Below are 26,533 nucleotides of genomic sequence, written 5' to 3' on the forward strand. Positions count from 1 at the left end.
GGGGAGCCCACGGCTGGGCCGGCAGGGGCTGCGGGTCGGGAGTGAGGGGCGCCGGCAGAGCTGGGCGGGGAGCCCACGGCTCTGGCTGGGGTCGGTTGATGGTTGGCCGCGGGGTACCCTGGGCTGACGCTGTGGGGGGGGGCCTGGAGTGAGGGGTCTCACCTGGGGGCAGGGCTGGCTGGGGGGTGGGGAGCGCTCCGGCCCGGGGGCGGCGACACACGGTGCATAGGCCGGCGCACCAGCCCAACCTGCCGCTGCAGCAGCTGCATGATGGTGCCAGTCCGCGGCCATGCGGGTCTCAGCTGCCGGGAGATGAGGGGCTGAGCGGAGGCACCCCCCAGCCAGCCAGAGACGCTCCGGGCACGACCCGCTGGGCAACACCTCGGCCAGCAGGAGCCCCAGCGCCCGCAGGCCGACGGGCTGGAACTGGGGGGCACCGGGAACTTTCCCTGCCTTGCCCCCTGTTCCCCGCCCATCACCTGCCCCCCCAGGGCCTTCGTGCCTTGCCCCTGTTCCCCACCCTCACCTGCCCCCCAGGGCCTTTCCCTGCCATGCCCCTGCCCCTCACCTGCCCCCCAGGGCCTTTCCCTGCCATGCCCCGTTCCCCGCCCTCACCTGCCCCCCAGGGTCTTTCCCTGCCTTGCCCCGTTCCCGCCCCTCACCTGCCCCCCAGGGTCTTTCCCTGCCTTGCCCCCTGTTCCCCGCCCCCACTGCCCCCCCAGGGTCTTTCCCTGCCTTGCCCCCTGTTCCCCGCCCTCACCTGCCCCCCCAGGTTTTCCCTGCCTTGCCCCTGTTCCCCACCCCTCACCTGCCCCCCAGAGCTTTTCCCTGTCATGCCCCCTGCCCTTCACCTGCCCCCCCAGGGCCTTTCCGTGCCTTGCCCCCTGTTCCCCGCCCCTCACCTGCCCCCCAGGGCCTTTCCCTGCCATGCCCCCTGTTCCCCGCCCCTCACCTGCCCCCCCACGGCCTTCCGTGCCTTGCCCCCTGTTCCCACCCCTCACCTGCCCCCCAGGGCCTTAACCCTGCCATGCCCCCGGCCCCTCACCTGCCCCCCCAGGGCCTTTCCCTGCCTTGCCCCTGTTCCCACCCCTCACCTGCCCCCCCAGGGCCTTTCCTGCCATGCCCCCTGTCCCCGCCCCTCACCTGCCCCCCCAGGGCCTTTCCCTGCCATGTCCCCTGTTCCCTGGCCCTCATCAGCCCCCCCAGAGCTTTCCCTGCCATGCCCCTGCCCCTCACCTGCCCCCCAGGGTCTTTCTGCCTTGCCCGTTCCCCACCCCTCACCTGCCCCCCCAGGGCCTTTCCCTGCCTTGCCCCCTGTTCGCCCTCACCTGCCCCCCAGGGCTTTTCCCTGCCTTGCCCCGTTCCCCGCCCCTCACCTGCCCCCCCCGGGCTTTCCCTGCCTTGCCCCCTGTTCCCCGCCCCTCACCTGCCCCCCCAGGGCTTTTCCCTGCCTTGCCCCGTTCCCCCCTCACCTGCCCCCAGAGCTTTCCCTGTCATGCCCCTGCCCTCACTGCCCCCCCAGGGCCTTTCCCTGCCTTGCCCCCTGTTCCCCGCCCCTCACCTGCCCCCAGGGCCTTTCCCTGCCATGCCCCTGCCCCTCACCTGCCCCCCCAGGGCCTTTCCCTGCCATGCCCCCTGCCCCTCACCTGCCCCCCCAGGGTCTTTCCCTGCCTTGCCCCTGTTCCCACCCCTCACCTGCCCCCCAGGGCCTTTCCCTGCCTTGCCCCCTGTTCCCCGCCCCTCACCTGCCCCCCCAGGGCCTTTCCCTGCCTTGCCCCGTTCCCCGCCCCTCACCTGCCCCCCCAGGGTCTTTCCCTGCCTTGCCCCCTGTTCCCCGCCCCTCACCTGCCCCTCAGGCTTTTCCCTGTCATGCCCCCTTCCCTCACCTGCCCCCCAGGGCCTTTCCCTGCCTTGCCCCCTGTTCCCCGCCCCTCACCTGCCCCCCCAGGGTCTTTCCCTGCCTTGCCCCCTGTTCCCCGCCCCTCACCTGCCCCCCCAGGGTCTTTCCCTGCCTTGCCCCCTGTTCCCCACCCTCACCTGCCCCCAGAGCTTTTCCCTGTCATGCCCCTGCCCTTCACTTGCCCCCCCGGGCCTTTCCCTGCCTTGCCCCCTGTTCCCCGCCCCTCACCTGCCCCCCCAGGGCCTTTCCCTGCCATGCCCCCTGCCCCTCACCTAACCCCCCAGGGCCTTTCCCTGCCTTGCCCCGTTCCCCGCCCTTCACCTGCCCCCCCAGTGCCTTTCTCTGCATGCCCCCTGTTCCCCGCCCCTCACCTGCCCCCCCAGAGATTTTCCCTGCCTTGCCCCCTGCCCCACCTGCTCTCTCAGCTCCGCGTGGGGCAGCTGCCCGGTGTATAAGCCCCCCCCCCCTACCTGTTGAGCTGCTCTTGCAGCTGGTCCAGCCGGCTCTCCACCTCGGAGCGGGGCCGGTAGCCCCGGGGGGCAGGGCCATGCTGAGGCTGGCGGGGGCTGGGACGGTGCAGTGGGGCAGCTCCTGGTACTGCCGCCCCCGGCTCTCGCCCCAGAAGCTGAAGATGCTGGACACCCCCGAGAAGGCCCCTGAGCAGAGGGGAGAGACGGGTCAGGGCTGCGCCAAGGGGGCTGGTGCCAGGGCTGGGGGCCCGCGGGGGCTGCTGAGCTTTGATACCGAGACATCAGGTGGGGCTCAACCAACGCCTGGCACTGGGCCCAAGGGACCCACACCCCAAACTGTGGGACCCGCACCCCTTCCCCACTGTCCCTGTGGGGCCCACACACCTCCCCTGCTCTCCTTGTGGGGTCCACCCCCCCTTGCTGTCCCTCTGGGGCCTGCCCCCCTCCCCCACTGTCCCTGTGGGGCCCGCCCCGCTTTGCTGTCCCTCTGGGGCCTGCCCCTTCTCCTACCATCCGTATGGCGTCAGCACCACTCCCCTGCTGTCCCTGTGGGGCCCACATCCCTGCACTGTGGTCCATATGGGGCCTGCCCCCCCTCCCCTGCCAGGCCTGCCTCCACTCCTACCATCTATATGGAGCCCTCCCCCACTAGCGCCATGGGGCCTGTGAGGAGTGGGGGAGCTGCGCAAGCGCCGACGTCAGGGTGTCTCGTCCCCGTGCTGCTGATGTTGTGGGGCCGCGGCCGGCTGGCAGAGGGGCGCTGAGGTTGGTGCCTGCCTGTGGCCATGGACTTGCTCTGCACAATGGGCTGTCAGGGGAGGGGGCGCGGGCACCGAGAGGAGGGGTGTGGGCACCCAGGGCACCTGCCAGCCCAAGTCCCTTGCCCAGAAGAGGGGAGCAGGCGGCACAGGGCAGGAACCCTGCCTGGCTTAGGAGAGGGATCTGGGGTGCCAGGGCAGGGGGCTAACAGGGAGCCCGGTGGGCAGGGGGTGTGCTGGGCACAGGGCTGAGGAGAAGTGCGAGGGCCGCTTGCCCATCGTTAGCTGGTGCCCTTTGGGCAGGGGACTGGGGGGGCCCAGAGCAGGGGCAGCGTGAGTCTTGGTGCCCAGGAACTTGCCTGAGAGGCCAAGGGGGATCTGGCGCTGCAGACAGGTGCTAGGTCGTGCCCAGGCTTGGCCTCGCTGCCCTGCCTCAGACACGGCTGGATGCAGCCTGCTGCCCATGGGCCAGGCCTGTTAGACACACAGCAGCATCGCTTGGCCGTGCTCAGTGTGGCCATGGCTTGGCACTGGTTGAGGGGGGTGCCTGCGGGCCTGAGCCGCTCCAGACAGCAACACCCCCACAGCAATAGGGAGCCATCAGGCCTGTGCCGAGCCTGCACCCCCTGGCACTGCTTCCCTGGAGCCCCTCCCCTCCCTCCACACCCCCCCCCCGGCAGCCAGTCCCTGGAACCTCTCTCCCACAGCACCCTCCTGGAGCCTTCCCCTCCCTGTGGTGCCCACCCCATGGTTCCCATCCCCTCAGGGCACCTGTCCCTCATGCTGCCCCCCAAGGCACCCAGCCCCAGGGCCCTCCCCACACGGTGCCTGTCCTTGTGCCATGCCCTGTCCCACCTGAGAGGGGGCTGCATGTCTCGCTGCCCTTGGGCTGCCCATCGCCCTGGCTGAGCAGCTCCCCATTGGCACAGAAGGGTGAGAGCTGGCCGGCGCTGGCAATGGGTGTGGGGCGCTCATCCTCGTCGCTGGAGGGCGAGCTGGAGGGCTCGCACTCGGGTTGGTCCTCCTGGACCCCCGGCGCCTGGTGGTTCCGACCCATCCGCAGCGGCTTCTGGCTGCTCCTCAGCTCCCCGGCGTTCTCCGGGTCTGCGGAGTTGGGGGCAGAGAGTGAGTGTTCCACAGAGCCAGGCTGGGGAGGAAGCATATCTGCTGGGGCTGGCGCAGGCAGGGCCGTGGCTGCTGGCTGGGAGGAGCCAGCTGGGGGTCCAGTGCCAGGGTGGAGCCCTCTGTGCCCTGGTTGGGGCAAGGAGCCTGTGCTGGGAGAGGGGCTGGCACCCTGGATAGAGCATGGAGCCTGCGCTGGGAGATGGGTTTACTCCTGGGGAATTCTGCACCACTGCACACATACCTAATTAATTAGCTGTGCATATTTTAAATTTTTTGCACAGAAAAAAGCTTCTGCCGTAATATTGCTGCAGTTCTGCCTTTTTCCCGCCAGAGGGTGCTGTGATGCTAGAACAAAGCAGCAGCTCCTGGCCAGCTAGGGAAGAGAAAGAGCCTGCCTTCTTCGCTGCGCCTGTCAGGCCAGGTCAGGAGACAGGGGCAATGGAGAGACAGACAACATGGGGGTGCTGTGGGAGTTAGACAGGGACTCATAAGGGCTAGTGGGAGAGGACAGACTGGGGCAGCAGCTGAATGGGAGTGGAGGTGCAGGGCCACAGCGGGGAGGGAGGTGCAGGGCCACGTGGTGATGGGGGAGAGGGTGCAAAGCTATATAGGGACAGGGAAATGGCTGTGTGGGGGCACAAAGACACATGGGAATGGGGGAGGGGGTACAGGGAAACATGGGGAGGGTGGACAGGGACACATAGGGCCCAGGGTGTGGCTGGGTGGGAGCACAGAGACACATGTGGATGGTGGAGGGGGCACAGAGATATCTTGGGACAGGAGGAGGGGGTGCAGGGCCATATGGGGATTGGGGAGAGTGGGTGTCTGTATGGGGGTGGAGGGACAGGTGGTGCAAGGACACATAAAGGTACAGGAATACATGGGAACAGGGGCAGATGTGCCTGATGAATGGGAGAGGCTAAGGGTCAGCCAGGGTTTGCATGAGGGAAGCTCCCTACAATCCCCTCCCCCCAAAATCTGTTCCATACTTTTCTCACTCATACCCAACAACCCTCCAAGTTGACACCCAGGCTCCTTCCCAGCAATTTGCTTCCCTCTCCCTCAGCTCCTCCGTTACCTGACTCCCCTCCAGCCTTTGCACTGCTTCTGGGCAGTGCGGGAAATACGGTTCTATATTGTAGTTTAAATGAATTCTTATTCACAGCTCTGTATTAAAATGCCTCCTAAGGAATCTATTTGTCAAAAAACATTTCCTGAATCTTTGTTGTTGTCTGTATTGTTACAGACATACTTGCTGGCGGGTATTTTGAAATAAATGACCAAAAATAATTGAAACTGGTGTGGTAATAGTGTGTTATTTTGACAAATAAATATGCAGAATTTTAAAATATTGCACGCAGAATTTTTAATTTTCTGTTGCAGAATTTTATTTTTTTGGCACAGAATTCCCCAGGAGTAGGGGCTGGCATCCTGGGCGGAGACACCGACCCTGCGCTGGGAGAGGGGCTAGTGCCTGGGCAGGGCACAGAGTCTATGCTGGCAGAGGCTCCTGGCCCCTCGAGCTTGCTGTCCCCACCCCACTCACCCTTGTCCGTGCGCCGGCGGAAGGAGAGTTTGCGGCGCCGCAGCCGGTTGAAGCTGCCATCCAGCTCGGTGCTTCCAGGGGAGGGGGATCATGTTGGTCTGCAACAAAGGGGAGCTGTGAGCCGGGCTGGGAACTGGGGAGGGGAAAGGTGGGGAGAAGGGGAAATGGATACACTGGTGGTTAGGTGGGGCGCGCGTTAGGTGGGGGACAGGTTGGTGGATGGCACAGTGGGTGAATACACTGGTGGTTAGTTGAGGGCAGGGTGGATGGCTGGGTGGGGGTGGACTGGGGTCAGAGGCAGGCGGGGTTCTCCCCCTCAGCCTGGCCGAGAGCCCACAGAGGCCCCCCCCCAGACTGGCAAAGTCCCCCGGAGCTCCCCCAGCCTGGCTGAGTGCCCCAAAGGTCTCCCTCCCAAAGCCTCTCTGAGTAACCCTGGAGCTCCCCCCAGCCTGGCTGAGCACCCCAAAGCTCTCCTCCCTGGCCTGGCACTCCCAGAACTCTCTCCCACCCGGCCTGGCCAAGCACCCCTGGAGTTCTCCCCCACCCTGGCCTGGCACCTCCCAGCCCTCCCCGCCCTGGCTCTCACGTCGCGCAAGTTGAAGGTAATTTCAAGGCTGGCCCAGAAGCGGTCTGAGAACTCGGGGTACATGTCCAGCACCTCCAGCAACTCCTCCCGCTGTATCTTGTGCAGGTCGCAGTAGGTCAGAGCCCGCACGTCCGCATTGGACTTGCCTGGCCGCGCATACAGGTTCAGCGGCTCCCCAAAGATGTCGTTCTTCCCTGGGGGCAGCACGGCAGGGGTCAGCGCAGGTCTCTCCCAGGGAATGGGCTGTGAGCCCGTGCGAGGGTGGGCTAGGCAGGATGGGGGGGCACACGGCAGGGGTGGGGTGTTAGGTTCTCCTGGGCGCCAGGCTGGGGGCCATGCCATGGGGTGATGTGAGAGACAGAGGGCCCCCATCTCGCTGGCAGTGCCCACCCCTTGGCTGGCAGCGCCCATGCCCCCTGGTTGGCAGTGTCCCTCCCAGCTGGCAGTATCCACTGCCCCCCTGCAGGTCCCACCACGCCCCTGACAGCCTCCCACTGCCGGTCACCGCCCATCCAGCAGCCTCCCCCCACCTGTCAGTGCCCACCCCCTGGTCGGCAGTGCCTGCCCCCCTCGCCCCCTAAACCCGGCAGCGCCCGCCTCTCACCGAGGATGGCTACCACCATGTCACAGCGCAGGATCTCGATGGAGCCGCGGGAGACGAAGTAGAGCGCGGTGAGCACGTCGCCAGCGTGCACCAGCGTGTCGCCGGGTGGGGCGTGCGTGGTCTTGAACTTCATGGCCAGGGCACGCAGGCAGCCCTTGCTGGCCCCCTGGAAGGGCCGGCAGCTCTGCAGGAGGCTGCGGTTGAGGTGCAGGCAGATGTCGGCCTGCAGGCACTCGGGGAAGCCCTTCAGCACCTGCGGGCGGGCGGGAGAGACCCCGTTACTGGGGAGGGCACCGCGCAGCAAGGGCAGGGAGTGCAGGGCCCAGCCGTGGGCACAAGGGTATGTTGGCACAGATGGCTGTGCCCATAGCCGTGTGCTGGTCTACATGGGCAATTTGGATTGGTTGTAGCTCTGTGTGTGTGTCTCTGGGTTTATGTGTGTGTGCGGGTGTATATTTGTGTGGGTGGGTACGCGCATGTGTCTGTGTATGGGGGTGTGTGTGCATGGGTCTGTACATCTGTGTGTGTGTGTGTGCCTGTACATCTCTGGCTGTGCAGGGGTGTGTGTCTGTGTGTGTGCACACACGTCCCACAGATGTGGGGTGCTCTGCATGGCCATTGCATGTCAGTGCCCAGGGTGCTGCGCCAGGCCCTGGGGACAGGCAGAGGGGTTTTGCAGAGCGAGTGCCCCTCTGCCCATGGTGCTGTTTGCTGCCAGTCACCTGGCTCTGGGGTGTTCAGAGATGGGCACAAACCCCCATGCTGGTGAAAGAGTCTCCATGCCTGGGGCTGGCGTGAGTGGGGTGTGGGCACTGTGCACAGGGTTGGGTGCTGAGCTCATGCCGTGCCCATGTGCAGGACCAGATGTGAAGTGGGGTTTTCCCCTTGTGATGGTGTACGTAAGCCTGTGTGCGTCTAACTGTTCTGCATGAATACTGGGTGTGCCTCAGTTTCCCTGTGTATTGCATCATAGCCTAGGTGATGGGGATAAGGGTGTGTGACATTATTGACATGAACTGTGACCATATAGATCATTGTTGCAACCACTGGTATATATTTGCAGCACATATTGTACAAATGTTGTCGAGTGAGGTGCCTATGGAAAGGTTACGATTTGCTTGTTATGATGCTGTCTGTATGTATCTTTTTGTAGCTGAAGTTATGAATATTGGCTATGTCCTTGTATCTCAATGTGTTTGATTCTAAGTAACCTCGGTGATGCATTTGGTCAGCTTCTTAAGAAAGGACTATTCTCAATAAGTGCCTGTGACGTATTGACATCAACTGGGACCGTATAGATCATTGTTGCAACCAAAGTCTTGTAATGGCACAAAGGAGGCCAAATGAGGTGTCTCAGACAAGGTTATGGTTGGCTGGTTATGATGATGCTGTCTGTGTGTGGGTATCATTTTTGTAGTTGAAGTTATGAATATTGGCTCTGTACTGTCTGTAGTTCAAACTTGTGCCGTGCTTCTGGGGGACACCCCAGACAAGTTGGTGTCAGCTCTGCCCAGCCTGCTGGATGGCCCATTAAGGACCATCAGCTACACAACTGACCCACTGAGAGAAGGCAGACGGGCCTTGGGACTTAGCCAGGCATGCAGGGACCTGCCCATGTGACTCCAAACTCCATTTTGCTGTAATTTTCCACAGTCAGAACAAAGAGGGGTCCGTACCCCTGGAGGAGACTATAAAAGCTGATGCCTCATCTCCATCTTGTCTTCAATCCTGCTTCTGACCTCTGGAGGGACTTTGCTACAAACTGAAGCTCTGAACCAAGGACTGAATGAGCCATCCCAGCTGGGGATGTTCTCCAGAGACTGGATTTGAACCTGCCGTTTATTCCATCACTGCTGCAAGCCTGAACCAAGAACTTTGCCATTACTGGATGTCATTGATTCCATGTAACCGATTCTAGCTCATCTCTATCTTTTTCCTTTTATGAATAAACCTTTAGCTTTTAGATTCTAAAGGATTGGCAATAGCGTGATTTGTGGGTAAGATCTGATTTGTGTATTGACCTGGGTCTGGGGCTTGATCCTTTGGGATCAAAGGAACCTTTTTTCTTTTACTGGGGTATTGATTTTCATAACCATCTGTCCCCATGACGAGTGGCACTGGTGGTGATACTGGGAAACTGGAGTGTCTAAGGGAATTGCTTGTGTGACTTATGGTTCACCAGTGGGGTGAGACCGAAGTCCTCTTTGTTTGGCTGGTTTGGTTTGCCTTGGTGTGCACAGAAACCCCAGCCTTGGGCTGTAACTACTCTGCTTTAAGCAATTTGTCCTGAATTGGCACTCTCAGTTGGGTCCCGCCAGAACCAGCATCGTTACAGTGCCCAATCAAGAAACACTTAACGCACAATGGACTTTGAGAGACGGCAATCCACATCTGAGCTTTCCTGGGAACCTTCAAACTAACATGTAAACAATGGCCTCCCGGCCTGCAAAAAACTGAGTCGTGCATGGACATGTGACTTGCCCATGTGACTCCAGACTCCATCTTGCTGCTGTGATTTTGCACAGCAGAACAAAGGGGTTTCCGCTCACAAGAGGAAGAATATAAAAGGCCCTGGAAACCCCTCCATTTTGTCTTCCATCCTGCTTCTGACTTCTGGAGGGACTTTGCTACAAACTGAAGCTCTGGACCAAGGACTGAGAGACCCATCCCAGCAGTGGATGTTCTCCAGAGACTTGATTTGAACCTGCCGTTTATTCCACCACTGCTACAAGCCTGAACCAAGAACTTTGCCATTACTGTATGTCATTGATTCCATGTAACCCATTCTAGCTCTCATTCCTTTTATGAATAAAACTTTAGATTTTAGATTCTAAAGGATTAGCAACAGCGTAATTTGTGGGTAAGATCTGACTTGTATATTGACCTGGGTCTGGGGCTTGATCCTTTGGGATCAGGAGAACCTTTTTTCTTTTATTGGGATGATGGTTTTCATAACCATTCATCCCCATAAGAAGTGGCTGCTGGTGATGATACTGGGAAACTGGAATGTCTAAGGAAATTGCTTGTGTGACTTGTGGTTAACCAGTGGGATGAGACTGAAGTCCTCTCTATCTGGCTGGTTTGGTGCCATGGCAAAATCCCAGAAACCAGACAATTCTGGTGCTTGTATTTTGCCTATTGCTAATGTGTGTCTAGAAAAGGGTGTAGCAACTCTGTCTGATCAGGGTGCTATCCTAGCCAGGGCAGAAAGAGATCATAAAGGTAATTTTAATTGTTACCTACTGACACTTTGAAAACTTGTAGCAAGAAGGAAAAGATTCCTGAGCTTGTGTGTTGCAAAGGGAAGGAGAATGATTCTGACCTCTTGACTATGAAATCTAGCAGTTTGCCTGAAAGGGGATTGGGTAGGAATTTGCCTGATGAGCCAGAGGTGATCCTGGATGTGAGTAAGACCCAGAGCTGTTGCTCAGGAAAGTGTTCCTTTAGAGAAGTGGTTCCCAAACTGGGGTTTGCAAAATGTTAGAGGAGGTTCTCAGGGAAAAAAATCCTTAATGGTGGGCAGAGTTGTCCCTAGGGACCTCGGGCAGCTTCCCCAGGGACTTCCAAGAGCTAAGCAGATCAAAGCAAGTATATCTATCACACTGAGGAGATTTAAATTTCAAGACTCCTTATAAGAAATGGAAAGGGAGGTGGACATTTTTTTTGCTGGTTTTAAAATTAAGTAGGCAGCTAGTATTGTTTTTAAAATTATGATGAAGAACAAGTTTAAGGTTTGTTGTATCGTGTGTTGTTTGCCTGGACTGCTCAAGACCTGGTGCTTGCATTGGAGGAACTCTTTGAGTTGGGTTCTTAAATCCCTTCATGCGGTTTCACATCTGATATTCCTGGATGAAACATAGGAGCCTTGTCTTATAACAGGCTTATTCAAAGTGATACAAGCTCCGAAAGTGAGATCTGATAAGAGTGTTGCCGTTTTCATAATGTAAGAAAATTAATACTGTAATGATTAATAATAAATAGTGTGTAATAACAGGTTTCAGAGTAGCAGCCGTGTTAGTCTGTATTCGCAAAAAGAAAAGGAGTACTTGTGGCACCTTAGAGACTAACAAATTATTAGAGCATAAGCTTTCGTGAGCTACAGCTCACTTTATCCGATGAAGTGAGCTGTAGCTCACGAAAGCTTATGCTCTAATAAATTTGTTAGTCTCTAAGGTGCCACAAGTACTCCTTTTCTTTTTAGTGTGTAATAAGTATATCATAAAAACAACAGTAATGTTTCCAAGATCACTGCTTTTATAATTTATGATGAGGTAAGGGAGAAAATCCCTGGAAATATTCATTTTTAGGAGGGAATTTGCGAGACTTGACGTTTTAGTGAAAGGGTTTTGCAGGTAAAGTTTGGGAACCACTGCTTTAGAGCAAGCCCTTGGTGAAGAGGGTAAGGGCAGAAATTCTGCGAGGAGTGAATTGTTGCTTAAAGAAGCTCCTGGGGAAAGGAATTCTCTTGGTAATCCGTGCAAGCAGTTTGCTGTAGCTGAAGGGTGTGGAAGTGATTTAATCAAGGAAATTTCAGTTCCTAACAGCCAAAATTTTTCTGTGGTGAAGGGATCCACTGACTTTCCTTTTGAAAGATCCAGTGTGGGTAGCTTTGAGGTCTCCAGTGGAGTAAAAGCTGTTAAGGAATTTAAATAGCCCTATGACCAAATGGCTGTGTTTGGCCAGTTTGTTGGGAAGACAATGGTGTTGGAACAGGAATGTGTCTGGGCTAATTCTTTAAGTGAGCAGGTGCTTCAGGGCCTGCAGTTGGTGAACACACCTTGCCAGCAAAGCAATTCCTGTGAGCAGGAAGTTTCCGTTTTCAATCCCCTAGGAAAAAGGGGGGGAGACCGCTCCTGCTGAAGGGAAGAATGAGTGTCCAGCCTTGAAACTGGTAGCTGCTGAGAAGTTAAAAGCTATTGTCTGTGTTGATACAAATTGCCTGACTGACTGGGGGGAGACAGACTCAATAATAGCTGTTAGCACAGAGAACATACCCAGTCAGCCAGTGAATTCTGTTTAAGCAAGAGAAATCAGGGTTTGATCCTTCAGGACAAGGAGGAAAAAGAACTTGATTTTGCAAGTTTGATTTTGCCAGTGGGAGAACACTTCATTCTATAACAGATCTGAAAGTAGCTATATATGAACAAAAAAACCCTTCAGAAATAGACTTCAAAGAGAAACAGCAGAACTAAAATTCGTTTGCAAATTTAACACCATTAATTTGGGCTTGAATAGGGACTGGGAGTGGCTGGCTCATTACAAAAGCAGCTTCGCCTCTCCTGGAATTGACACCTCCTCATCTATTATTGGGAGTGGACCACATCCACCCTGATCAAATTGGCCCTGTCAACACTGGTTCTCCACTTGTGAAGTAACTCCCTTCTCTTCATGTGTCAGTATATGTATGTCTGCGTCTGTAATTTTCACTCTATGCCTCTGAAGAAGGGGGGTTTTTTACCCACAAAAGCTTATGTTCAAATAAATTTGTTAGTCTTTAAGGTGCCACCGGACTCCTTGTTGTTTTTTGTGGATACAGACCAACATCTGATTTTGCAAAGGGAAGCCACAGGTTGACCCTAAAAGGTCCAAACTCCAATGGTATTGAGCCAAAAGTGTGGCAAGACAAACATAATTGTAGATGGACACTTGCAATGAATTTGTTGTTATTGCTAACGGTGATTTTTGTAACTAGTGTGTTGCTGTTACCAAGAACTGTAAAAATGTCCAATGTGCCTAATCTTTTGGAAAATCCTTTGAACATATTAAAAGGAATACATAAAACACACTTTATGTTAAAAGGCCTGGTAATACTGACATTCCAAGCCTGACTGGCTATATGAAAATGGAAACTGAGGCACCATATTGCTTTCATGGCTAACTGCCAAGATTCCTGTACTATGAACAACATTAATATCTACATTGACTTGATGTTAATTGGGTTCCAAACATTTGCCAGAGGTTGTATGGATAAGGTAGCTATGTTCTTTAGCTCTTGGCAAGATCACATGAGACCTACAGGAACCACGATGCAAGAGCAGATCCAATCCACTATTGTTCTAACCAAGTTTTACCTTGGGTCTGTAAAAAGATTCAATCATGTTATTGAACATGACTTTAGCAAACCATTTCTGTTATACACTGGTGCAGCTTCTAACCCAATACTAGCTGTAGTGATACAGAACCCAGGATGGGGAGCTCTTGGGATGCACTCAGTGAGGTTTGTGTCATCCCCTCCTGCATCAATTTTGCATTGGGGGTGTGAGGTTATGAGTGTAATATAGCATCTCATTGAAAGGTGACACAGGGCCAGAAAGAATTAATTAACTCACAGACTGACCTGACTCATGGCCAAACTTTAAAGACGGTTAGGAAGAGATGGAAATGAATAGAGCTTGAAATGCAGCCTGCATTGTTAGAGGTAGAAGGGGAGATGTTTGCTCAGGTCTTGTGATGTCAGCAAACAAGTCTTGTCTATTGCTATAGCTTTAATTCAAAGATCAAAAAAGGAATATTAACATTTAGGAAGACACTGGAGTGAAACCGCTTAATGGATAAATTACCCTGTGCTAATTGCCAGGATGTTTGGGAGAAGGAAAGTTAAGCTGATTGTTTTCTCAGGCCAAAAGGCTGCTGGAAATGTATAAAAACCCTGGGACACGATCCTTCTTCATCTCAGATCTGCTTTGGGTTTCAAGAGGGGGAAACCCTGAGCCATAAGGATTGAGATCCTCAGTCACTGACTAGAGTCACCCTGACTATGGACATTGGACAATAACCTCTGGACTATTTCTAAAAGGACTTTTGGCAACTACAAACTCATCTCTGCTACATATCTGACCTCAAGAATTGAACTCAAGTCTGTCTGTATATTGATCTTTTAACCAACATGCTCTCTCTTATTTTTTAATACATTTTAGTTTAGTTAATAAGAATTGACTGTAAGCGTGTATTTTGGGTAAGATCTGAGTTATCATTTGATCTGGGTCTTGGGCTTGGTCCTTTGGGATCAGGAGAACCTTTTTTTTATATGATGAAATAAGATTTTCAGAGTTTATCATCACATGTTTGGCAGGTGTGGCTGGATGGAGGCCTAAGGCTGGATACTTTAAGGGAACTGCATTGTTTGGACTTCTGAGTAACCAGGGAGGTGCTGTAGAAGCTGTTTTGGGCTGGCTGCGTAAACCTAAGTATTGAAATATCCCCCAGCGTTCGGGGTTTGTCTGCCCCGGTCTGTTTGCAGTTCACCCTGGCTGAGTGACTTCAGCGGGCTCCCACAGGCATCGTCACACCGCGGGGGGCGTTGGGGAGCCGGCCGTGCTGAGTGCGGGGGCGGTGCTGCGCGCTCACCGCATTCATGTCGATGCCGTTGGTGTAGGACCAGGCATGCTGGAAATACTCCTCCAGCCGCTGGCGCAGCGGGTTGGGGATCTGGTGGAAGCGGATGAACTCGCGGACGCGTAGCATCTGGGTGTGGTAGCGTGCAGTGCCCGAGTAGAGGCGCTGGATGATGGCCGAGACGTTGCCGAAGATGCTGGCGTACATCAGGGCTGGAGGCAGAGAGGCAGCAGTGAGCATGCGGACGCACACAAGCACACACATATACACTCACGCACACACAAATACACAACCCCCTTCCCCGCCACACCTCCCAGAAGGCGCCCCTGAGGCAGGTGGTCTGGGGCAGGCGCGGGGCAGTCAGGGGACAGGTGAGAGGCGGGTGCAGGGCAGGGTGGGGACAGGTGCAGGGTGGGCGCAGGTGTGGGACAGGCAGGGGGTGGGCATGGGTGAGGCAGGGGGTGGGAAGTGTCAGTCAAGGTGGCAGGGTTAGGCAGAGGGGGTGGGGTCAGGCAGGGGGCAGGTGTGAGGCAGGCAGGGAGTGAGTAGGGGGTCAGGCAGGGGTCAGGTGTGGGGGAGAGGCAGGCAGGAGGCAGGCACAGGCAGGGAGGGCAGGCATAGGCAAGGGCCTGGCAGGCAGGGGGCGGGTAGGGGTCAGATGTGGGACGGGCGCAGGCAGGGTGCAGGCAGTGGCGGGCGGGCGCAGGCAAGGGGTGGGCAGGCAAGGACCTGGCAGGCAGGGTGCAGCAGGGGCGGGCGGGTGCTGGCAGGCAGGGTGCAGCGGGGGGGCGCAGGCAAGGGGCGGGCAGGCAGGATGCAGGAGGGGTGGGCGCTGGCAGGCAGGGTGCAGCGGGACGGGTGCAGGTAAGGGGCGGGCAGGCAGGATGCAGCAGGTGTGGGCGGGCACAGGCAAGGGGGGGGCAGGCAGGCAGGGTGCAGCAGGGGCGGGCGGGCGCTGGCAGGCAGGGTGCAGCAGGGGCGGGCGGGCGCTGGCAGGCAGGGTGCAGTGGGTGGGCGCAGGTAAGGGCAGGCGGGCAGGCGGAGGCAGCGGGGGGCGCAGGCAAGGGGCAGGCGGGCAGGCAGGAGGCAGCAGGGGCGGCGGGCGCAGGCAAGGGCAGGCGGGCAGGCAGGAGGCAGCAGGGCGGGCGGCGCAGGCAAGGGGCAGGGGGCAGGCAGGAGGCAGCAGGGGCGGGCGGGCGCAGGCAAGGGGCAGGCGGGCAGGCAGGAGGCAGCAGGGGCGCGCGGGCGCAGGCAAGGGGCAGGCGGAAGGCGGGCAGGAGGCAGCAGGGGCGGGCGGGCGCAGGCAAGGGGCAGGCGGGCGGCAGGAGGCAGCAGGGGCGGGCGGGCGCAGGCAAGGGGCAGGCGGGCGGGCAGGAGGCAGCAGGGGCGGGCGGGCGCAGGCAAGGGGCAGGCGGGCGGGCAGGAGGCAGCAGGGCGGGCGGGCGCAGGCAAGGGCAGGCGGGCGGCAGGAGGCAGCAGGCGGGCGGGCGGGCGCAGGCAAGGGGCAGGCGGGCGGGCAGGAGGCAGCAGGGGCGGGCGGGCGCAGGCAAGGGGCAGGCGGGCGGGCAGGAGGCAGCAGGGGCGGGCGGGCGCAGGCAAGGGGCAGGCGGGCGGGCAGGAGGCAGCAGGGGCGGGCGGGCGCAGGCAAGGGGCAGGCGGGCGGGCAGGAGGCAGCAGGGGCGGGCGGGCGCAGGCAAGGGGCAGCGGGCGGGCAGGAGGCAGCAGGGGCGGGCGGGCGCAGGCAAGGGGCAGGCGGCGGGCAGGGGCAGCAGGGGCGGGCGGGCGCAGGCAAGGGGCAGGCGGGCAGGCAGGAGGCAGCAGGGGCGGGCGGGCGCAGGCAAGGGGCAGGCGGGCAGGCAGGAGGCAGCAGGGCGGGCGGGCGCAGGCACGGGCAGGCGGGGCGGGCAGGAGGCAGCAGGGGGCGGGCGGGCGCAGGCAAGGGGGCGGGCGGCAGGCAGGAGGCAGCAGGGGGGCGGAGCGCAGGCAAGGGGCAGGCGGGTGCGGGCAGGAGGCAGCAGGGGCGGGCGGGCGCAGGCAAGGGGCAGGCGGGCGGGCAGGAGGCAGCAGGGCGGGCGGGCGCAGGCAAGGGCAGGCGGCGGGCAGGAGGCAGCAGGGCGGGCGGGGGCGCAGGCAAGGGGCAGGCGGGCGGGCAGGAGGCAGCAGGGGCGACGGGCGCAGGCAAGGGGCAGGCGGGCGGGCGGAGGCAGCAGGGGCGGGCGGGCACAGGCAAGGGGCAGGCGGGCAGGCAGGAGGCAGCAGGGGCGGGCGGGCGCAGGCAAGGGGCAGGCGGGCAGGCAGGAGGCAGCAGGGGCGGGCGGGCGCAGGCAAGGGGCAGGCGGGCGGGCAGGAGGCAGCAGGGGCGGGCGGGCGCAGGCAAGGGGCAGGCGGGCAGGCAGGAGGCAGCAGGGCGGGCGGGCGCAGGCAAGGGGCAGGCGGGCAGGCAGGAGGCAGCAGGGGCGGGCGGGCGCAGGCAAGGGGCAGGCGGGCAGGCAGGAGGCAGCAGGGGCGGGCGCAGGCAAGGGGCAGGCGGGCAGGCAGGAGGCAGCAGGGGCGGGCGGGCGCAGGCAAGGGGCAGGCGGGCAGGCAGGAGGCAGCAGGGGCGGGCGGGCGCAGGCAAGGGGCAGGCGGGCAGGCAGGAGGCAGCAGGGGCGGGCGGGCGCAGGCGGGGCAGGCGGGAGGCAGGAGGCAGCAGGGGCGGGCGGGCGCAGGCAAGGGGCAGGCGGGCAGGCAGGAGGCAGCAGGGGCGGGCGGGCGCAGGCAAGGGGAGGCGGGCAGGCAGGAGGCAGCAGGGGCGGGCGGGCGCAGGCAAGGGGCAGGCGGGCAGGCAGGAGGCAGCAGGGCGGGCGGGCGCAGGCAAGGGGCAGGCGGGCAGGCAGGAGGCAGCAGGGGCGGGCGGGCGCAGGCAAGGGGCAGGCGGGCAGGCAGGAGGCAGCAGGGGCGGGCGGCGCAGGCAAGGGGCAGGCGGGCGGGCAGGAGGCAGCAGGGGCGGGCGGGCGCAGGCAAGGGGCAGGCGGGCAGGCAGGAGGCAGCAGGGGCGGGCGGGCGCAGGCAAGGGGCAGGCGGGCAGGCAGGAGGCAGCAGGGGCGGGCGGGCGCAGGCAAGGGGCAGGCGGGCAGGCAGGAGGCAGCAGGGGCGGGCGGGGCGCAGGCAAGGGCAGGCGGGCAGGCAGGAGGCAGCAGGGGCGGGCGGGCGCAGGCAAGGGGCAGGCGGGCAGGCAGGAGGCAGCAGGGGCGGGCGGGCGCAGGCAAGGGGCAGGCGGGCAGGCAGGAGGCAGCAGGGCGGGCGGGCGCAGGCAAGGGGCAGGCGGGCAGGCAGGAGGCAGCAGGGGCGGGCGGGCGCAGGAAAGGGCAGGCGGGCAGGCAGGAGGCAGCAGGGCGGGCGGGCGCAGGCAAGGGCAGGCGGCGGGCAGGAGGCAGCAGGGGCGGGCGGGCGCAGGCAAGGGGCAGGCGGGCAGGCAGGAGGCAGCAGGGGCGGGCGGGCGCTCCAGGCAGGCGCTGGCAGGCAGGGGCAGGCCCAGCCCCGCACTCACAGCCGATGAGCATGACGCAGATGGAGAAGATCTTCTCGGAGTTGGTGTTGGGGGACACGTTGCCGAAGCCCACGCTGGTCAGGCTGCTGAAGGTGAAGTAGAGCGCCGTGACGTACTTGTCCTTGATGCTGGGCCCCTGCAGCGGGGCGCTCTCGTTCAGGGGCTTGCGGATCTGGTCGCCCAGCGAGTGCAGCCAGCCGATGCTCTGCCGCTCCATGTTGCCGATGGCGTACCAGATGCAGGCCAGCCAGTGGGCGATGAGGGCGAAGGTGCACATGAGCAGGAAGAGCACGGCCGCCCCGTACTCCGAGTAGCGGTCCAGCTTACGGGCCACGCGCACCAAGCGCAGCAGCCGGGCCGTCTTCAGCAGCCCAATCAGCGTCGTGGTCTGAGGGCAAAGGGGCAGAGCAGAGAGCGGCGGGGGTCAAAGCCACGGGGACTGTTCTGCCCACCCAGGCCGGCTGAGCCAGAGCGGGGCGGTTGGAAACGCCCGTGTTCGGCTGCTTTCCCCACGACCCCGGGTCCTTCCCGAGCCGCTGCTCCCCAGGATTCAGCCCGTCTGGGGAGTGCGACCCCCACCCTGGCCCCAGCTGGCCTTGCGGTTAGTCGGATTAATGCTCATTAAAACACCTGCCGGGGATGGTCCAGAGCAGCGGTTCTCAAACGTTTGCCCTGGTCACCCCTTTCACACAGCCAGCCTATTAGTGCACCCCCCGCAGACATTAAAACCATGTTTTAAATATTAACACTATTATAAATGCTGGAGGTGAAGCGGGGCTTGGGGGTGGAGGTTGACAGCTCGCAACCCCCCAGGTAATAGCCTCCCGACCCCCTGAGGCGGGGGTCCAACTTCTTCAGAAGTTAATAGGTGGCTCCTTGTCTAGGCACTGACTCCGGGACTGGAGCTACAGTTGCCAACTTTCCAATGTGCCGGAGGGTGCTCACTGCTCCACCCGTGGCTCTGCCACAGGTCCTGCCCCCACTCCACCCCTTACCGCCCCCTCCCCTGAGCTTGCCATGCCCTCGCTCCTCCCCCCAGAGCCTCCTGCACGCCATGGATCAGGAGGCGCGGGGAGGGAGGGGGAGGCGCTGAGCAGCGCGGCTGCTGGTGGGCAGGAGGTACTGGGAGATGGGAGCGGGGAGCAGATGGGGGGGCTCCTGGCATATTACTGTGGTTCTTTGGCAATGAACATTGGTAAATTCTGGCTCTTTCTCAGGCTCAAGTTGGCCATCCCTGGGGGGGGTCCCAACTCCATCTGAGAACCTCTGGTCTAGAGAATACTTAGTCCTGCCCCGAGTGCAGGGGACTGGACTAGGCGACCTCTCAAGGTCCCTCCCTGCCCTACGACTCTGTGATTCGATGATCTCGTTCACACGAGTCCATGACAAAGTGGGAAGTTTCTGCAATATCTTTATGAAGGCTGTGTGTGCCTCAGTTTCCCCAAGTGAGGCACTGTTACCTGGGGAGGGGGAAGGCCTGTCTGCTTTCAAGGCAGGCCAGGAGACCCAGGCATGGAGTCTCTAGCTGTCGGAGCCCTAACCCCATAGTGCAGCATGAGAGGACAAAGGCAAATCCAACCGCCTGGACGGGGACACCCAGCAACCCATGCCCCAGAGACATCTGGACCCCCCCCGCCCATTACAGGGGGCTGAGCCACACCCCCCAGTTCGAGATCACAGGATGCGGGAGGGGTGAGACGGGGGTAAGCGTTGGCTGTGGGAAGCAGTTGGGGCCCATCTGGGAACTGACCAAGGAGGCCGCCCAGACAGACAGAGCCGGACCCGAGGGTTCCCCACAGCTGGGCTGGGCTCGGGGCTGGCCAGGACAGACCCTGCTTCACCCTTCATTGCCCCGGGCTGCCCTAAGGGGCCCCTAGGCCGGGCCCCAGCTAACGACTGAACCCGGCTGTGCCCGCGCTGGGAGTGTCCCTTCAGGGGCTAGGTGAGGGGCCCTGATCCCTGTGAGCGGCTGAGTCTCCCTCAGGGGCTGTCTCCGGGGGACTCGCTGCCCAGAGCTCGTGGGGGGTTTGGGGAAGCTGCAGCCCCAGAGGGCCAGTCTAGGGGGTGGTGAGGCCGTGTGGCTCACCCTAGAGGCAGTGTGGGACCCCCAGGGGGCTGGCCCAGTGTAGGGGCCTCTCAGAGACAGTTCCAAAGCCTCAACTCTGTAGCTCCGTGACAGGACGGGGCTGGAAGATGGCTGGCTGGGACAGGGCTGGGGTGGAAGGTGAGTGGCTTAGATGAGAGTGGGGCTGGAAAGAACCTGGGTCAGACGGGGGCGGGGCTGGAGAGGGCCTGGGTTACTTGGGGCTGGGGCAGGCCCCCGCGCCCATGGCAGGGCTGGAATCGCCCCGGGCCAGCGCGGTCGTTACCTCCTCGGAGCCGGAGCCGGAGCCGAAGATGAGCAGGTCGAAGGGGATGGCGGCCACCATGTCGATGAGGAACCAGCCCTTGAAGTAGTGGATGGCGATGCGGGCCGGGTGGCTCACCACCTCCTCGTTGGAGTTGACGTAGGTGGTGCGGAAGTTGATGAGGATGTCGATGAGGAACATGATGTCCACCAGCAGGTCCACCACGGTGAGCGGGCTGCAGGAGTAGCCGCACTCATGCCGCGTGGGCTCCTCCTTCTCGTTGAGCAGGAAGGCGGCCGAGTAGGGCGTGAAGACGGCCGTGTAGATGACCAGCAGCAGGATGAGCCAGTCCCACACCGCCTTGAAGGGGCTGTAGTGCAGGATGGTCCATTTGTGGATGCGCGGCGCCTGCAGCTTGTACTCCGGGAGCACGTCGGCCCCGAGGGACAGGACCTGCAGGGACACACGGGGCTGGGAGCCGGGCGACGAGCCTGCTGGGCAGCGCCACTGCATCACACGGCATGGCCAGAGCCCGGCGCTCCCCGAACAGCTCGCCGCCCATCACCCGCCCGCTCCCCGAACACCTCGCCGCCCATCACCCACCCGATCCCCGAACAGCTCGCCGCCCACTCACCCCGCTCTCCCCGAACACCTCGCCGCCCATCACCCACCCGCTCCCGAACACCTCGCCGCCCACACCCCGCTCCCTCCCCGAACACCTCGCCGCCCATCACCCACCCGCTCCCCGAACACCTCGCCGCCCACTCACCCCGCTCCCTCCCCGAACACCTCGCCGCCCATCACCCACCCGCTCCCCGAACACCTCGCCGCCCATCACCCACCCGCTCCCCGAACACCTCGCCGCCCATCACCCACCCGCCCCCCGAACACCTCGCCGCCCATCACCCACCCGCTCCCCGAACAGCTCGCCGCCCACTCACCCCGCTCCCTCCCCGAACACCTCGCCGCCCATCACCCACCCGCTCCCGAACACCTCGCCGCCACTCACCCCGCTCCTCCCGAACACCTCGCCGCCCATCACCCACCCGCTCCCCGAACACCTCGCCGCCCACTCACCCCGCTCCCTCCCCGAACACCTCGCCGCCCATCACCCCGCCCGCTCCCCGAACACCTCGCCGCCCATCACCCCGCCCGCTCCCCGAACACCTCGCCGCCCATCACCCCCGCCCGCTCCCCGAACACCTCGCCGCCCATCACCCACCCGCTCCCCGAACAGCTCGCCGCCCACTCACCCCGCTCCCTCCCCGAACACCTCGCCGCCCATCACCCACCCGCTCCCCGAACAGCTCGCCGCCCAGCACCCCGCCCGCTCCCCGAACACCTCGCCGCCCATCACCCACCCGCTCCCCGAACACCTCGCCGCCCATCACCCACCCGCTCCCCGAACACCTCGCCGCCCATCACCCCCGCCCGCTCCCCGAACACCTCGCCGCCCCACTCACCCGCTCCCTCCCCGAAACACCTCGGCCGCCAATCCACCCCCCCGATCCCCCGAACAGCCGCCGCCCATCTCACTCCCGCTTCCCTCCCCGAACACCTCGGCCGCCCATCACCCAACCCGCTCCCCCGAACAGCTCGCGTCCCAGCCACCAACCCCGCCCGCTCCCCGAACACCTCGCCGCCCATCACCCACCCGCTCCCCGAACACCTCGCCGCCCATCACCCCGCCCGCTCCCCGAACACCTCACCGCCCATCACCCACCCGCTCCCCGAACACCTCGCCCCCCGCTCCCTCCCCGAACACCTCACCGCCCACTCACCCCGCTCCCTCCCCGAACACCTCGCCGCCCATCACCCACCCGCTCCCCGAACACCTCACCGCCCACTCACCCTGCTCCCTCCCCGAACACCTCGCCGCCCATCACCCACCCGCTCCCTCCCCGAACACCTCGCCGCCCATCACCCACCCGCTCCCCGAACAGCTCGCCGCCCAGCACCCCGCCCGCTCCCCGAACACCTCGCCGCCCATCACCCACCCGCTCCCCGAACACCTCGCCGCCCATCACCCCCGCCCGCTCCCCGAACACCTCGCCGCCCACTCACCCCGCTCCCTCCCCCAACACCTCGCCGCCCATCACCCACCCGCTCCCCGAACAGCTCGCCGCCCAGCACCCCGCCCGCTCCCCGAACACCTCGCCGCCCATCACCCACCTGCTCCCCGAACACCTCGCCGCCCATCACCCCGCCCGCTCCCCGAACACCTCGCCGCCCATCACCCACCCGCTCCCCGAACACCTCACCGCCCATCACCCACCCGCTCCCCGAACACCTCGCCGCCCATCACCCCGCCCGCTCCCCAAACACCTCGCCGCCCATCACCCACCCGCTCCCCGAACACCTCGCCGCCCATCACCCACCCGCTCCCCGAACACCTCGCCGCCCACTCACCCCGCTCCCTCCCCGAACACCTCGCCGCCCATCACCCACCCGCTCCCCGAACACCTCGCCGCCCATCACCCCGCCCGCTCCCCGAACACCTCGCCGCCCACTCACCCCGCTCCCTCCCCGAACACCTCGCCGCCCACTCACCCCGCCCGCTCCCTGAACACCTCGCCGCCCATCACCCCCGCCCGCTCCCTGAACACCTCGCCGCCCACTCACCCCGCCCGCTCCCCGAACACCTCGCCGCCCATCACCCACCCGCTCCCCGAACAGCTCGCCACCCACTCACCCCGCCCGCTCCCCGAACACCTCGCCGCCCATCACCCACCCGCTCCCCGAACACCTCGCCGCCCATCACCCACCCGCTCCCCGAACACCTCGCCGCCCACTCACCCCGCTCCCTCCCCGAACACCTCGCCGCCCATCCCCCACCCGCTCCCCGAACACCTCGCCGCCCATCACCCCGCCCGCTCCCCGAACACCTCGCCGCCCATCACCCACCTGCTCCCCGAACACCTCGCCGCCCATCACCCACCCGCTCCCCGAACACCTCGCCGCCCATCACCCACCTGCTCCCCGAACACCTCGCCGCCCATCACCCACCTGCTCCCCGAACACCTCGCCGCCCATCACCCACCCGCTCCCCGAACACCTCGCCGCCCATCACCCCGCCCGCTCCCCGAACACCTCGCCGCCCACTCACCCCGCTCCCTCCCCGAACACCTCGCCGCCCACTCACCCCGCTCCCTCCCCGAACACCTCGCCGCCCACTCACCCCGCCCGCTCCCCGAACACCTCGCCGCCCATCACCCCGCCCGCTCCCTGAACACCTCGCCGCCCACTCACCCCGCCCGCTCCCCGAACACCTCGCCGCCCATCACCCCGCCCGCTTCCCGAACACCTCGCCACCCACTCACCCCGCTCCCTCCCCGAACACCTCGCCGCCCATCACCCACCTGCTCCCCGAACACCTCGCCGCCCACTCACCCCGCCCGCTCCCTGAACACCTCGCCGCCCACTCACCCCGCCCGCTCCCCGAACACCTCGCCGCCCATCACCCACCCGCTCCCCGAACACCTCGCCGCCCATCACCCCCCCCCCGCTCCCCTAACACCTCGCCGCCCACGCACCCCGCTCCCTCCCCGAACACCTCGCCACCCATCACCCCGCCCGCTCCCCGAACACCTCGCCGCCCACGCACCCCGCTCCCTCCCCGAACACCTCGCCGCCCATCACCCACCCGCTCCCCGAACACCTCGCCGCCCACTCACCCCCGCCCGCTCCCCGAACACCTCGCCGCCCACGCACCCCACTCCCTCCCCGAACACCTCGCCGCCCACTCACACCGCCCGCTCCCCGAACTTCTCGCCGCCCATCACCCCGCCCGCTCCCTGAACACCTCGCCGCCCACGCACCCCGCTCCCTCCCCGAACACCTCGCCGCCCATCACCCACCCGCTCCCCGAACACCTCGCCGCCCACTCACCCCCGCCCGCTCCCCGAACACCTCGCCGCCCATCACCCCTGCCCACTCCCCGAACACCTCGCCGCCCACTCACCCCGCCCGCTCCCCGAACACCTCGCCGCCCACTCACCCCGCCCGCTCCCCGAACACCTCGCCGCCCATCACCCCTGCCCGCTCCCCGAACACCTCGCCGCCCACTCACCCCGCTCCCTCCCCGAACACCTCGCCGCCCACTCACCCCGCCCGCTCCCCGAACACCTCGCCGCCCATCACCCCCGCCCGCTCCCCGAACACCTCGCCGCCCACTCACCCCGCTCCCTCCCCGAACACCTCGCCGCCCATCACCCCCGCCCGCTCCCCAAACACCTCGCCGCCCACGCACCCCGCTCCCTCCCCGAACACCTCGCCGCCCACTCACCCCGCTCCCTCCCCGAACACCTCGCCGCCCACTCACCCCGCCCGCTCCCCGAACACCTCGCCGCCCATCACCCCTGCCCACTCCCCGAACACCTCGCCGCCCACTCACCCCGCCCGCTCCCCGAACACCTCGCCGCCCACTCACCCCGCCCGCTCCCCGAACACCTCGCCGCCCATCACCCCCGCCCGCTCCCCGAACACCTCACCGCCCACTCACCCCGCTCCCTCCCCGAACACCTCGCCGCCCACTCACCCCCGCCCGCTCCCCGAACACCTCGCCGCCCATCACCCCCGCCCGCTCCCTGAACACCTCGCCGCCCACTCACCCCGCTCCCTCCCCGAACACCTCGCCGCCCATCACCCCGCCCGCTCCCCAAACACCTCGCCGCCCACGCACCCCGCTCCCTCCCCGAACACCTCGCCGCCCACTCACCCCGCCCGCTCCCCGAACACCTCGCCGCCCATCACCCCCGCCCGCTCCCCGAACACCTCGCCACCCACTCACCCCGCTCCCTCCCCGAACACCTCGCCGCCCACTCACCCCGCCCGCTCCCTGAACACCTCGCCGCCCACTCACCCCGCCCGCTCCCCGAACACCTTGCCGCCCATCACCCCCGCCTGCTCCCCGAACACCTCGCCACCCACTCACCCCGCTCCCTCCCCGAACACCTCGCCGCCCACTCACCCCGCCCGCTCCCCGAACACCTCGCCGCCCACTCACCCCGCCCGCTCCCCGAACACCTAGCCACCCATCAACCCACCCGCTCCCCGAACACCTCGCCGCCCACTCACCCCGCCCGCTCCCCGAACACCTCGCCGCCCTTCACCCCCGCCCGCTCCCCAAACACCTCACCGCCCACTCACCCCCGTCCGCTCCCCGAACACCTCGCCGCCCACTCACCCCGCTCCCTCCCCTAACACCTCGCCGCCCACTCACCCCCGCCCGCTCCCCGAACACCTCGCCGCCCACTCACCCCGCTCCCTCCCCTAACACCTCGCCACCCATCACCCCCGCCCGCTCCCGAACACCTCCCCGCCCACTCATCCCGCTCCCTCCCCGAACACCTCGCCGCCCACTCACCCCGCCCACTCCCCGAACACCTCGCCGCCCACACCCCCCGCCCGCTCCCGAACACCTCCCCGCCCACTCATCCCGCTCCCTCCCCGAACACCTCGCCGCCCACTCACCCCGCCCACTCCCCGAACACCTCGCCGCCCATCACCCACCCGCTCCCCGAACACCTCGCCGCCCATCACCCACCCGCTCCCCGAACACCTCGCCGCCCACGCACCCCGCTCCCTCCCCGAACACCTCGCCGCCCAATCACCCCGCCCGCTCCCTGAACACCTCGCCGCCCACTCACCCCGCCCGCTCCCCGACACCTCGCCGCCCATCACCCCCGCCCGCTCCCCGAACACCTCGCCGCCCACTCACCCCGCCCGCTCCCCGAACACCTCGCCGCCCATCACCCCCGCCCGCTCCCCGAACACCTCGCCGCCCACGCACCCCGCTCCCTCTCCGAACACCTCGCCGCCCAATCACCCCGCCCGCTCCCTGAACACCTCGCCGCCCACTCACCCTGCCCGCTCCCCGAACACCTCGCCACCCATCTCCCCCGCCCGCTCCCGAACACCTCGCCGCCCACTCACCCCGCTCCCTCCCCGAACACCTCGCCGCCCACTCACCCCGCCCGCTCCCCGAACACCTCGCCGCCCACTCACCCTGCCCGCTCCCCGAACACCTCGCCGCCCATCACCCCCGCCCGCTCCCCAAAAACCTCACCGCCCACTCACCCCCGCCCGCTCCCCGAACACCTCGCCGCCCACTCACCCCGCTCCCTCCCCTAACACCTCGCCGCCCACTCACCCCGCCCGCTCCCGAACACCTCGCCGCCCACTCACCCCGCTCCCTCCCCGAACACCTCGCCGCCCATCACCCCCGCCCGCTCCCCGAACACCTCGCCGCCCATCACCCCCGCCCGCTCCCCGAACACCTCACCACCCACTCACCCCCGCCCGCTCCCCGAACACCTCACCGCCCACTCACC

General features: G+C 63.8%; 1 protein-coding gene across 1 annotated transcript in view; it reads right to left on the reverse strand.

Moving 5' to 3' along the window:
* Positions 1–26,533, reverse strand: part of KCNH2 (potassium voltage-gated channel subfamily H member 2) — a 102,715-nt gene that overhangs the window by 1,339 nt on the left and 74,843 nt on the right. Inside the window, 12 exon segments of the mRNA XM_043507147.1 lie at positions 163–279; positions 281–370; positions 2,371–2,428; positions 2,431–2,556; positions 3,984–4,232; positions 5,800–5,882; positions 5,884–5,897; positions 6,386–6,579; positions 6,990–7,242; positions 14,337–14,536; positions 17,854–18,241; positions 20,223–20,654. Coding sequence (XP_043363082.1) covers positions 163–279; positions 281–370; positions 2,371–2,428; positions 2,431–2,556; positions 3,984–4,232; positions 5,800–5,882; positions 5,884–5,897; positions 6,386–6,579; positions 6,990–7,242; positions 14,337–14,536; positions 17,854–18,241; positions 20,223–20,654 — 2,204 coding nt within the window.

Source organism: Dermochelys coriacea, chromosome 2 (assembly GCF_009764565.3).
Source record: "Dermochelys coriacea isolate rDerCor1 chromosome 2, rDerCor1.pri.v4, whole genome shotgun sequence".
NCBI lineage: Eukaryota > Metazoa > Chordata > Testudines > Dermochelyidae > Dermochelys > Dermochelys coriacea.